Raw genomic sequence first — 14,472 nt, 5'->3', positions numbered from 1 at the left:
GGCAGTTTAAAAGAAAATATCCTTCTAACATCTAAGCTCTGATCTAGCTCCAGCTGACTATAGTTGTTGTTAGGTGCCATAGAGTTGGTTCCGACTCAAAGCGACAATATGTACAATACAATGAAACGCTGCCCAGTCCTGTGCCATCCTCACAATTGTTGTTATGCGTGAGCTCATTATTACAGCCACTGTGTCAATCCATCTTGGTGAGGGTCTTCCTCTCTTTCGCTCACCCTCTACCTTACCAAGCATCATGTCCTTCTCCAGGGACTGGTCCCTCCTGATAACATGTCCAAGGTACATGAGACGAAGTCTCGCCATCCTCCTTTCTAGGAGCATTCTGGCTATACTTCTTCCAAGACAGATTTGTTTGTTCTTCTGGCAGTCCGTGGTATATTCAATATTCTTTGCCAATGCCATAATTCATGCATCAATTCTTCCTCGGTCTTCCTTATTAATTGTCCAGCTTTCGTATGCATAAAAGGTGACTGAAAATACCATGGCTTGGGTCAGGTGCACCTTAATCTTCAAGGTGACATCTTTCTTTGTTTTTTAACACTTTAAAGAGGACTTTTGCAGCAGATTTGCCCAATGCAATAAGCTGCCTGATTTCTTGACTGCTCCCTGGATGTTGATTGTGGATCCAAGTAAAATGAAATCCTTAACAACTTCAATCTTTTCTCCGTTTATCATGATGTTGCTTATTGGTGCAGTTTTGAGGATTTTTGTTTTCTTTATGTTGCAGTAATCCATACAGAAGGCTGTAGTCTTTGATCTTCATCAATAAGTGCTTCAAGTCCTCTTCACTTTCTGAAAGCAAGGTTGTGTCATCCGTACATCGCAGGTTGAATCTTCCTCCAGTTCTAATGCTGTGTTCTTCTTCATATAGTCCAGCTTCTCAGATTATTTGCTCAGCATACAGAATGAATGAGAATGGTGAAAGGAAACAACCCTGACACACATCTTTTCTGATTTTAAACCACACAGTATCCCCTTGTTCTGTTTGAACGACTGCCTCTTGGACTATGTACAGGTGGCTAGAGCCCAGGAAATACTGCACAAGCAGCTAGTATGAAAGATGGTGTCTGTCTGACTTGTGAGCTCTGACCCGGCTCTGGGTGGCTACAGTTGGAGACAGAGTGTGCCACATGAGCGGCGGCTGATGAGGCTGGAGAGGTGAGAAGGTGAGGACTGGGTTCGTTTCTATACTTTGGGAATTGGATTCACACTGATATTTATCACAGTTAGCAACAAAGGTGGGATCTGCCCACTGTGCCTCTTGTTTAGTGCACTCATACCAAAGATTTTTCAGTTCTGGAATTTCCATTTTGTTCTTTTTAATAGTTTCTATTTCTTTGCTGAGATTCTCCATCTATTAACTCATTATCATAGTTCTTCTCACATTTTTTAACAAGCAGTTTTAAAATCACTACAGCCCTGGTGGTGCAGGGGAGCTTAGGCTGTTAACAAAAACGTCAGCAGTTTGAATCTACCAGCCACTCCTTGGAAACCCTATGGGACAGTCCTACTCTGTCTTATAGGGGTCGCTATGAATAGGAATCAACTCAACAGCAACGGGTTTGGTTTTACTTCAACATTTGGGTCATACTGAAGTTGATTTCTATTGTCTTGGTTATGGGTTACGTTTTCCTGTTTATTTTCATGTTTAATAATTTGTAATGATTTATACTAAACTTTCTGGATGGTATGTTAGGGAGGCTCTGAATTTTGTTATATTCTTCTAAAGGGTACTGATTTTAGTTTTAGCTGGCTATTAACTTGGCTGTACTCAAACTCCAAACTTTGTCTCCTCTAAGGTAGGCAACAGCTAAAATATCTGCTCTGGTCTTTTAGCCTTCCAACTGTTATTTTCAGCTAGGCTTTGTGGAGTCTCCCTGTCCATGAACATTTCAAGGCTCAGGTAAGGATTTGGAGGGAGTTTGTATGCAGAATCTGAAGCTCTCTCCTTTATGTTATTTCCTTCTTTCTAGGATCCGCACCCCCCCCCCCGCCCCCCACCAACTTTTCAGCCACTCTGGAAGGCTTGAACTCCATCCTCCAACTTTTCAAGTCAAGAAGACTACAGTGTTGGACTGATTAGCAGCACTGGACCATAATGACTAGGGTATTCTCTCACAAGAAACGCCGTAATTCAAATCTCATCCGGTGCAGTTTCTTTCTTTCAAGGATCAACTCCTGTCCAGTTTCTACTTCTTTTTGGTTGCTTTCCAGTGCCTTCAAATACTTGTTTTTCATACTTTGTTAAATGTATATAATTGTTATCTGGTGAAGGGTTAATTGATACAAGCTATTTCACCATCGATGCTTTATTTTCTGAAAGATATTTGATAAAGCCCCTTTTTTCCTTTTTAGACTATCTCTAACCTGCGATTTAACAGATTATATCAGTGTATTTGGAAAGTATATTTTTAAAAATATGTAATTAGAAGGCTTCTAACTTAAACATCTCTGCTTATTGAGTATTTCAGCAGTCACACTAAAATATGAACCACTCTTGGTATGTTATACAAACTGCATATGCATATACATATGCATGTCAGAAACCCAGTTTTAGGGGTTGAGGAACTATACTCCTCAGAATACTACCCAACATGAACACACCTTTTAGAATTCTGGCACTCATCAGATTTCCTGTATGCTATCACCATGAAGGGGAACCTGTAAATTCTGAGGAATACCCTGTAGGAAATGTTCAGGGAAGCTGTGACCACAAACTAATGAGGCCTCAGGAGAAAGTAAAAACAATCCTTTTAATAACGGGAACTTGGACGGGCAAACTTAGAAAAACACAACTAGTTTCTGTTAAAAAAAGAAAGAAAAAAAAAACCAACCTATTGCTGTTGAGTTGATTCAGACTCATAGCAACCCTGCAGGACACAGAAGAACTGCCCCATAGAGTTTCCAAGGCTGTAATCTTTACAGAAGCAGACTGCCACATCTTTCTCCCGAGGAGCAGCTGGTGGGTTCAACCCGCTGACCTTTCAGTTAGCATTCGAGTGCTTAACCACTGTGCAACTGGGGCTTGTTTAGTTTCTGTTACGGGTCATTTAATCAAACTTTGCTTACTCTAACTACATCTAAAAATAATAAAACTTATTTACAGATAGCTGCACTGTCACAGAGTCTGTGATGATCCTGTAGAAAACGGGGCATACAGAGTTTTTCCTAGTCCACAAAACTACTCAGAATGGCAGCCATTACGTTACATGTTGAGACTCCTTACTTCTCCTGGTAATGTAGTTATTTGCACAGGTTCATTAAGAATCTGTCCTATATAAGACCGAGTGGGCAATACTTGCCCAAAAGCAAAGATGAGAAGGCAGGAATGGACACAGGGAACCCGGGATGGAAAGGGAAAGGGGGAGAGTGCTGACAAGATGCAGGGATTGCAACCAATGTCATAAAACGATTTGTGTATAAATTTCTGAATGAGAAACTAGTTTGCACTGTAAACGTTCAATAAAATTTTAAAATTTTAAAAAATTAAATTAAATTAAAAAAAATAATAATCTGTCCCCCTTTCAACCAGTACATAGTTGAATAAAACTAATTTGTAACATCTGCATGCCCGAACTGTGACATTTAGAGATGAACTGCATTTAATTTGGTATGACAGTATCACTATCAAAGTACTAGCACTGAACTTCATAAATGGTAACAATGCCTATAATGTCGTCCCAGGATACTAGTCTGGTACCTGCTCTGTTGCCTACAGAATCTCAACTTTTCAGGAAGTAAGGACTGTAACTTCTTGTAAGTACAAGAATCTTGGGAGAAAATAGAGGATCCTCAAGAAAAAGGGATACCACAGTTATAAATACTACAGGCAGAACCTAATAGAGATAAATTGGATGCTTCTTGGGTCCTGGTCTTGGATTAGACAAGCTAAGAAGGGCAGTAAAAAATATTTCTGGCCTAAAAAACAAAATAAAAATATAAACCTCCTCAAAGAAGTGAGTTCTTTGGTCTTAGAGGTTGTTCAACATCATACAGCACTGAATTTGCTGACCATATAAAAAGATAGTTTATAAAGGTTAATAAATACCTTTTGCTGTAGCTTTTAAAATAAAACATGCCAAGTAGAATAGCACATACAAAATACAGACGCTCAGGTCCATAAATTACATGAAATAGGTAACACTGAAACAGTGCCAGTTTGGATTACGTCTGGAAAATCTTCACTGATGTAGAAAACCAGTTCAAAGTAATATCAGTATTTATACTAATATTGTTGGCAATCATGATGGTGTATTTACATTATAAAATAAGAAATCTAAAAAGTGATTGAGTAGGTAACAAATTCAATAACCTTAACATAAAAATGGAATGAGATGAGCTGAATCTTTCCTTGACCAAGACAGATCTGCAAAGATTATTTAAATTTTAAAAAGAAACTGCCTAAAAAAAAAAAAAAAACTTTTAAACTTGGTTTGGGACTGAACCTGACTAGAAATTATAATTCACAACCTCCTTCTGTGAAGATATAAATATTCCTGATTGTGCTAAGTAAGGGGAAAACGCCATCTTAGTCACCTATTTCGTGGTAAGGATCAGCATGAATCCAATCTCTAAAATGTAGGGAGTGATCCAGTTCTCGTCTTTCCGCTTCTCCATTCTCATCGCCAGCTGCCCAGCGGCACACTCTCTTTGACCTTAGCCACCCAGAGCTAGGTCAGAGCTCACAAGTTAGATGGATACCGCCCTTCCCACTGTCAAATAGGCAGATGCCAGCTGCAAGCTGGGGAGTCCCCTCGACAGACACCCCACCTTTCTGCCCTGCTGGTTGCATACTCAGGGCTGGTTTCTCATTTACCCTTCAAGATACACGACACTCTTACGTCCTAACCTGCAGGCTCCCACTGGCCCTTTGATTTCATTAATTCACTGGAACAACGCACAGAATCTCACGGGGAGTATGCCATACTTAGAGTTACAGAGTTATTACATCCCAAAAGGATACAGATGAACAGACATATAGGGTGAGTTCTGGAAACGTTTTCAACACAGAGCTTCCAAGTCCCCAGGGGATGAGCTCCCCTCCCAGAGCAGATGTTCTTGCCAACCAGGAGCCTTTGAGCCTCCGTCTTCAAGGTCTTTATTGGCTGCACTATGTGGTCATGATAGATTACATCATGCCTTTTAAGGCTAGTCAGTATCACGCCACCAGGTGGTCACTCTTGGTCTGGTCAGTCCCCCACTCATTAGCCTCAAGTGTGGTATGGCTAGAAAGAACTAAGTACAAAGGCCAAACTGCTTTTTGCAAGGTGATTTCACAACTCCCATTGACAAAATGCTTAAGCAATTTTCTGATGAACTTTAATGGGAATAAGACTTGTCCTGGGAAATCAGCTACTCAGCCATCCAGTTGACTCTCAGCTGTCAATCAAGAGTCTACTGATCTTGAACCCAGATTTTTTATCTATTCTAACAATGATTGCCTAACCATCCACTTTTCGTATAAAATTTCCCTATTAAGAATGAATTTTTCGATTGAGCTGCCAGAAACCATTTCTCTTACATGCAAGACTGACATAAAACTTTGACACAACCTCATAAATTATTTGTCCAAAAAGTTTTCTTTAACTGTCTACTAGTTATGAATCACTTCCTTGTAAAACTAATTTTACTTGTGCCTGATTTAACTTTTACTGTCGTTAATCTTTCTCCATCTTGCATTTCATTTGTTTATTCATTTAGTAAATATTAATTGATCCTTTGCTACATGTTGGCTACTGTCCTAAATAATGGCATTAAAGCAATGGACATAAAGCAAACAAAAATCTAGTATATCTGTATGATTTGTCTATTTGTTTACTTTCCCTCAAGATACTACCCTGTACTTTCCTTAAACAAATATCTTTGCTTGATTTTGACTATTTCCTCCCCTTCCCCAAGCTCATTTTAAATCCTTGCTTCAACACCAAGTCACTCTATCTACCATGGAGCCACTTATATAAATATCAGATGAATATTTTCTATTTCATCATCCAGATCCTCAGATAAAATGCTTCAATACTCAACTCAGATCCAAGCTCCAGATACACAAGCAGCTGCTAGCTCCTTTCTGGTTACAGGGATCTGCGTAGCTGTGCATTAACTAGAAAGCTGTGTGTACTGGACAGCATTTCCCAACTTTGCTGATAAGCATCTTTTTTTACTGGACCTTGCCAATGTCGAGAGAGATAATACAAATTAGCCTGACAGAATGTTTTCCTAATGAAGCCATTCTGATAATTATCTAAAAAATCAAGGTGCTATTAGCTAAATAATCTTCAGCAGTATTTTTCCAGAAGTTAGAACTATAGGTTATACCTTTACTATTTACCAAATTGAGAGAGATATTTGAACTTGCTTCTAATTTTCATAAACCTCTAAGATATTTAAGATTAGTTAATAATTTTTATTGATTTTGAGAAGTTCTTCAAATATACAGGGACAACTCCAGGACTCACGAGTTTCCATGTATTTAGCTTATTTTTAATGCCTTTTTACCTAGTATTTATTTTGATGTTCAGACTTCACATTTTATATAATATTTGCTCCTAATTTCAAATCACATACAGAAATATTTACATTACATATTTTATTTCACTGTTGATAAGCATGACTTTTAATTACACTATAAAATTTCATTACCAGAATTTGAAATAATAGAAAAGGAAATTTCTGTATTCCAGGATATTAAGTAAGCAGGTAAGAAATGTTACCGTAAAATATATCATTAAATAATTATTCCACAGCTATTTCTTGAGGAGCTATGTTCCAGGCACTGTGTAGGTGCTATAGATGGAGCAGAGAACAAGACAGACAGGGCCCCTCATGGAAGCTTCAATATAGCCCCAAAAAGCAAACAAAGAAGAAAAACAAATATACTTCTGAGGTTTGAGGGTAAAGGAGAGAGAGCAGAACAATATGGTTAAAACAAAGCTGAAGGAGATGAGGGATGGGCTGGAAGCTGTTTCTTGGGGAAAGCGGTGTGCCTGGGCAAAATAGGCTCCAGATTGTGAAAGACGCCAATACACAAGGAAGGCAAGCGACTCTAGAGTTAGCCTCTTCTGAGATTAGACATCAGAAGCCCAGGCTTTTGCTCACTAGGGAATCCGAGGAAGGAACTGAACATGATAAAGCCAAGAATGACTTCAGCGACCCCACCCTCTACAAATATCTGCTTGTTGTGGACTGAAATCTCCTTGATATGGAACACAGGTTTTCATAATTATAAATAAATGGTTTAAAATGCAAATACTCAAGTACATAAAAACCAATTTATACCAGCTATTGTTGAGCAGATTCCAACTCATGGCAACCCCATGTGTGTCAGAGTAGAAATGTGCTCCGTAGGGTTTTCGATATCTGATTTTGTGGAAGTGTATTGCCAGGTTTTTCTTCTGAGCTGCCTTTGGGTGGACTCAAACCTTCAACCTTTGGGTTAGCAGCCAAGTGCTTTAACTATCTGCAACATTCGGGGACTCCTTAGCCAGTCACAATGAAACGCTAATATCACAGTCTTCCCAGTATAACAGGAATAAATAAAAGACATGAAGCATCTGAAATTTGGGGAGGGATTTCTATTCAGGAAACAAAAGACATAGGAGGCTTTGGAAGTTAACTTTATGAATTTAATAATTTCATCAGGGTGAAACTGGGACAACAGAAGCCTTGACAAATTTGACATGAATTTCAGTTTGCTGTTGTTGTTGTGTACCGTCAAGACAATTCCAACTCATAGCAACCCTATATGACAGAGTAGAACTGTCCCATAGGGTTTCCTAGGCCGTAATCTTTATGGGAGCAGATTGCCCGGCCTTTTCTGTCGAGCCGCTGGGTGGGTTTGAACTTCCAACCTTTCGGTTAGCAGCGGAATGCTTAACCATTGTGCCACCAGGGCTCCTTGAATTTCAGTTTAAGAGCCAATAAAGTGTGTTTTTTATAAAGGCAGAAAAAGCAATCTAATTCCAGAGGATTTGTTAAGTAAGGTATCATCTGCACTCATACAAATATATTCCTCATGTCTTTTAGTTTCATGTGGCTCTTTTCTGACCTAATACATAATCAGAAACCCTGGTGGCGTAGTGGTTAAGAGCTACGGCTGCTAACCAGAAGGTCGGCAGTTAGAATCCACCAGGCACTCCTTGGAAACCCTATGGGGCAGTTCTACTCTGTTCTATAGGGTTGCTATGAGTCGGAATCCACTTGACAGCAACAGGTTTAATATATAATCATGCTACACCATGCGTTCTCAATGGGTGTTAGGAGGTTGCGATCCACTCCTGGCTAAAATTTGCTGGCGGGGAGAAGGATGTGCAAAAACTGTAGATATTATAATGGTCTGTCACCCTCTAAAAGGGGCCACAGTAACATACACAGATATACAATGTGTCTGTGGTATTAAACTTTAAAGGGTAAGTGATTAGGAAAAAGGTATCTAAAACAGGCTCAAGGAGTGGTTGTGGTTGTTGAGTCGATTCCAATTCGCTGAATGACCCCATGAGTGCAGAGTATCAGAAGCAGATCAGCAGGCCTGTCTTCTGAGGCACCTCTGGGTGGGTTAGAACAACCAACCTTTAGGCTCCTAGTGGAGCTCTTAACCCTTTTCACCACCCCGGGACTCCTCTGGAGTAGGGATGTATGTGTGATAATGAACAAAAGGTTGAGAAATACTGCTTTAATAGCTCCACTAGGGGAATTTGCTTGTTCTTCTCAGTCTTTACAGGGGTTCTTTAAAGAACATACAGTTCTCCTGGATTCTTTTGACTTCAGTCATCTGGAACATTTTCAGTGATGATATTTTAACACAAATAACATGCACATTATAAAGTTTTTTGTCAACCACACAACCCCCCTTGCTATTTTTGCAAGCGAGCTATGCCATGTGTTACCTGTGTGTGTTACTTATTTGGGTGCATTATTTGCAAAAAATATGGTACTTCCCTAAGCTGTAAAACATCTTTTCTTAAAATTGATTTTTTTAATTTTGTCATTTCCCTCTTTTCTTTTCTGAACCCAATTCATTACCATTTCTCTACCAACCGCCACTCAGTGTTAGATATGCCATACACTATAGAGTCATATTTAAAAAGCTCATCCATCCAACACCAAAAAAGATCCTAAATTCACTCTCAAAACTTGTGAGAGTGTGTTACATTTCTAAAAAGTAGATAGGAATATATTTTAAGTCCAGGTGCCTTTTGGTTTCATGCCTGATATTGGAAAAATGCTTTTTTTTTAAAAAATTAGAAAATTTTCAATATATTACTCCAAACTCTCTACTTTTTTCCAATTGCTATGGAAAGAGATCATGCTTGGTAAAGTAGAGGGTCAGCAAAAAAGAGGGAGACCCTCAATGAGATGGACCGACACAGTGGCTACAACAATGGACTTAAGCATAGCACCAATCACAAAGATCATGAAAACTGTTCTGTTTATACCTGTCACCATGAGTCAGAGCCAACTCAATGGCACCTAACAACAAAAACAACAACATCTACTTTTTAAAAAAACAAAGCCCTGCATGTTTTTCTGTGCTAGCCCTGGCAGCAAGTGGGAGTATATGAAGAGTATATGGGAGTACATGTACCTGATGTTCGAGACCACACCAGTTTCTCTCTCTCGCCCATCTTGACCCCACAGTCTCTTTCCTGTAGTCCATGAATGACCAGTATCTAGAAGGCTTCATTCATTCAATATTATAGTCTTGATTCATGTCTCTTACCTCCTCCTTTTTATTTTTCCCACTCCTCATATTTATGGCATAGATCATCTAAGTCTTTTCCCATCGTTAAGTCTCTCATGAAAGTCACTTCTGGTTCTAGATTCCACGCTGTGCTATGATTAGTCTTATTTCCAACCAAAGTGGTTTGAAACCCTCCTTGCTCATTATCTCGACCTTCTGTCTAAGGTATGTGTTCCTTTTTCTCAGGTAAATCCTATTTCTAATTAAATAAATCTATCTGGATCATTACCCCATCTAAAATGCCAAACTACTCAAGTACTGTTGACTTGCTCAATGTACCCACAACCGAAGGAGGTTATTATATCACCAAGGGAGCAATTTATTAATGAAACATATCTGTTTTACCTGGTGCCTAATGGTTAGGGCTTTGTCTAAGAACTGTGGCCTGCCAGTAAATACAATACCAGTTAAATTGGTGGAGAAGGCTGGATTAACAAGTTTTAAAAGAGGGAGCTGTCACTAACAATCATGTAATAGAAACAAATTCTTTGGGTTTCTTGCCTAATTATTGTAATAACTTCTTTCAGAATATTTGACTAGTCTTTCATTCAGGAAATAAATACCATCTACATTTTATATTAAACAAGGAATATAAAGAAATAGAAATATGTCCCTGACTTCAAAGAGCTTACAGTTTCATGGGATATTAGCTGCGCAAATAGCTAAAAAGTAAAACACTAGGTAGCATGCGTTGTCTGGTTTACGAAGTGACAAAGGATTTAAAAGAGGGAGGCATACAGGCTCAGCACAGGAAGGAAGTGGTATTTGGGTTGAACCTTACAAGAGACACAGACTTTCAACTGAGGGAGAGGTGTGTGCTGGAGAGATACTGGGATTGTCAGGGTGCCTTGAGAGATAAGCCAGACAGAGGATCAGGAGTGGCAGAAAACAGGAAAGTGTGTTTGGCAAAGACTGTAAGTTCCCACTTACTCAAATATTTCTAGTAAAAATCTAATAAATATATAGAGTGGAGCAAAGGAAAAACTATGTAAGGTGAGAAAATGTTTACATATCAGAACTACATAAAAAGCATGTGATTCAAAAGTAAAAGATGCTAACAACCAGATTAGACCTTTGTGTAGCTGTATGACAAGTGAATCATTGTTAATAATGACTAATGAATATATGCATATAAAATATGCATAAAGTGAAAAATGGAAGAAATTTCAACCAGTTTTAGGATACAGTGATATTAATCCTTGCCATTTACTGAGTACTTACTATGTGCCAGAAGCTGTCCCTTATATGCAGGGTTATATTAGCACAATAATCCAGCTAAGCAGGCTTTAGGAACCCCTTTATAGATGAGGAAACTGGGGCTCTAAGTAGCTTAATGACTTGTACTAGTTTGTACTGCTACTATGCAATAGAGCCAGAATTTGATACCCAACCTTCCCAACTTGAGGCCATGAACTTTACCCCACACCAATTCAGAATGATACTTATTTTAAAAGAAATTAAGTGGATTCAATGATACCTCCATGGTAATGTCACCCTCAGAAGGTTATGACATGTTTTTGTGAGTGATCCAGGACTGGAATTGTGTATAAAATCTTGGGACTATGTTGCAGCCCATGAGACTATCATCTTCATGTAGACAAGAATTGCTGATGGACAAGAGCAAATTGTCCATTAGGCTGAGTTCTTAATCAGTCATTTAGTAGAGATCAGTGGCAAGAACATGGGTTTTGGAAACAGATGGTTCTGATTCCAAATTCCAATTCTGCTACATACAAGTTACATAGATAACCCTGGACAAATGACTTTACTTTCTCAACCTCAGTTTTCAGTTACAATCATTATGGTAAGTTGACAATAAATTTATGTAGAGGGTTGGGGATAAGAGGCAGCTTGGAATGACGGAAAAAGTACAGCATTAAGGCCAAAAGGTTTGGCCTCATTCAGGTATTAAATCAGCTGTATGGTCTCGGGCAAGTAACAAACTCTGAGGCTCTTTATTCTTCTGTAAAATGTGGATGGCACCATCTACCTTGGGGGTTAAGAATCTGAGGTAATGTATGTTAGGTACCCAGAGCAGCTAGACTGTCTTAAGTAATGTACCATCGTCAACCATTAACCCAATGCTTGGCAAAATAAGCACATTTCCACCCCATTCCCTCTTAAATTTGGGATTTATTATAATCCTATTGGTTTCTATAACTTAAAAATGACACAGACTAATAAAAATCATAAGAATTTGGTAAATTTTGGATACCCTGGAACTTAAATTTTTAACTTTGTATTGTTTTTAAAAGATAAATTTCATATAAATGGAAAAGTATTCATTTGTTTTTCTTACAGTTCCTAATTTTTTCAGCATTCTTTTCTGAAAACATACCTCGGATTAAATAGTCAATCCGAGAAATAAGAGATAAGTACCATTAACAAAGACTTGAAATTTTATTAGTAACAAAACTGCTAAATATACTTGCTCTTTCTAATACAATGTTGGGTTGGTGAGCCCTGTCTGTTGTCAGTCTGTTATGTGAACCATGAAAACATCAATTCTTGCAAAGCTGTTCCCCGCCCCCCACCACCAAAAGCAAACAAACAGACTCTAAGACAGTATTTCAGTTAAGCACTCCAAAGTAAAGCAAATCAGGGTTACACACTTGGCCTTCCCTATTTAAGCATGTCACAAGAAATACAAATTTCATAGATTAGATTTCTATAAATCTAATCTTTGTGTATCTTTGTTCACACATCCAACACATGGTTTATGAATCTGATCAAATTTTCTGAAGATCAGCTTACATTTTGGGTTTATAAGTTTTCTATAAAACATTAAAAAAATGTATAAATGTATAAACATGACTGACTGGCAATTTTGCAGTTTTTTGCAGCTACACAAGGGGATTACCATTACTATTACTTCCTTTCTCTAGACGGCATTTTAACGACCTGTCCATGCAGATGTCTCATCCATGCCTTACGAAACCTCTACATACCTATCCGGAAATGTGACCACTGGTAAAGGCTAGATTTCTTACACTACCCAGGTGTTACAAGAAAGTATGTGACTAAAATAAGACTGCGATTTCCTTTGCCTATTCCTCCCCCCTAAATGGGGGTAATTCAAGCCTCCCTCTGCCAAACACAGGCACTTCCACAAAGATTAACTGATTTTTAATTTTTACTTTAATGAGGATGGGGACCTAACAGTGTTTCCCAACTGGTTTGCTGGGAGTTTGAAATGCTTAAGGAATCTGAAACCAAGGGAAGTTTGCCCCAGCGCTCTGAAACATCCGCACTAGAAGGTGGGCTAGGTGTCTACGGCTGTTGCTAAACTAGGTATGGCGCCGGGTTTTTGAAGAACTGTTTGGAATCTGATGTATAGAGACAGGAGTGGGTGGGGGAGAAAAAAATGGAAGTAGCGTCTATAGCGCACATTCTATGGTTCCTGAGTTGCCAACTCCATCCTTAACCATCTCTTCTCTGGCAACCAGCTAGAAAGGGAAAAATTGGCGAGCCTCGGCTTGGGATGAAGGCAGCGGTCCTGGCCTCAACCGCCGGCCTAGACACCTGGCTTCTGGGGCCCGCCCGATAGGGCTAAACTCCTCTCTCGTCTTGCAGGTGAACAGACATCGCTCTCTCGTTCCGTTTTGAGATCTACACATGCCTTTCCCTCCCCCAAAGTGCTAACTTCAGGGGCCTGGGAGTGGCAAGGGGGGAGAGGACCAAAATGGACAGGCCCAAGGGTCTCAGAGATTTCCAAGGTAAGAAAGATCGACGCTCGCCCCCGGCCGTGACCCCGTTTTCTCCCCGGTCCCCACTCCCATCTCCCAGCCCGCAGAACCTGCCGCGGCAGCGCTGCGCTTGGCGCCAGGCTGGGGTCCCTCGCCTGGACGCTGGGCGTGGGACGGGTGGGGGTAGGGGTTGGCGGGTTGCTGAGCCGTGGCAGCGGATGGCTCCAGGGACCACACACTAGGCAGGCGACCACATTTTGAGCCGGGAGGAGGCAGGCAGGCGAGCGAGGCGGGGTGAGTCTTGCCCCAGTGCGCCTAGCGGACCGAGCCCGGTGATCCTCTCTGGGCCGCCAGTCTCCATCCTTCCGCGGGTCCCCTGCGCTTACCTCTGGGCGCGAGGGTGTCGGCTGTGGAGGGTGTTGGGGAGCGGCGAGCTGTCTCCTAGCTGGGCTCAGTAGCATCCAGCGACGGCGGGGTCTCCCGCGGGGACGTTGCTCATGGCTTGTTGCGGCCGGAGCACTGCGGCCGCGGCCACAGACGCGCCTTCCTCCTCGTCCTCTTCGCGGGCTCCAAGCCGGGACGCAGCTAACGCCCCAACCCCGCAGCCCTCCTCCCCTCCGCCTCCCCAGCCGCGGACGGAGCCGCCTCCAGCGCCGCCCCGCGCGCAGCCGGGCCAGCGGCAGCCAGCGCCGCCCAGCGCCGGGTCCTGGGGTCGCCGCCGCCGGTCGGCGAGCCGACTCCGCGCCGCCAGCCCCCTGTGACGCAGGCCGCGGTGCCCGGGAACTTCCTCCCCTGCAGGGACCACCCCATAGCCGGGACCGGCCCGCAAGGCAGCTGCAGCAGTCTTCGAGCTTCCTTCAAAACATCAAAAAATCAAAAAAAAAAAAAAAAAAAAACAAAAATCCTCCCGCCGTTTCCTGACCGGGTCACTCCTGCCTTTGATACACCAAGGGCTGCCGCATCCTTGGGAATCGGCTGCACCCCCCGCCCCTATAACAATGCGCGGAAAATCCTGAAGCTTTTACGCGCGCA

General features: G+C 41.1%; 1 protein-coding gene across 3 annotated transcripts in view; it reads right to left on the bottom strand.

The window, feature by feature from the left end:
- Nucleotides 1-14,064, bottom strand: part of LRRC8C (leucine rich repeat containing 8 VRAC subunit C) — a 107,845-nt gene extending 93,781 nt beyond the window's left edge. Inside the window, exon 1 of one of the 3 annotated variants that reach the window (XM_004378720.3) lies at nt 13,827-14,064. Coding sequence is in view for 1 of the 3 variants with exons in the window: in XM_023733392.1 (XP_023589160.1) it covers nt 13,827-13,901 (75 nt within the window). In the remaining 2 variants the exon portion in view is untranslated. The remainder of the gene's footprint in view (nt 1-13,826) is intronic. The other 2 variants (XM_023733392.1, XM_023733391.1) reach the window with 2 other exon arrangements.
- Nucleotides 14,065-14,472: the final 408 nt, after the last annotated feature.

Source organism: Trichechus manatus, unplaced genomic scaffold (assembly GCF_000243295.1).
Source record: "Trichechus manatus latirostris isolate Lorelei unplaced genomic scaffold, TriManLat1.0 scaffold00058, whole genome shotgun sequence".
NCBI lineage: Eukaryota > Metazoa > Chordata > Mammalia > Sirenia > Trichechidae > Trichechus > Trichechus manatus.
Note: the sequence above shows the minus strand (reverse complement) of the source record. Positions and strands in the feature narration are given on the sequence as shown.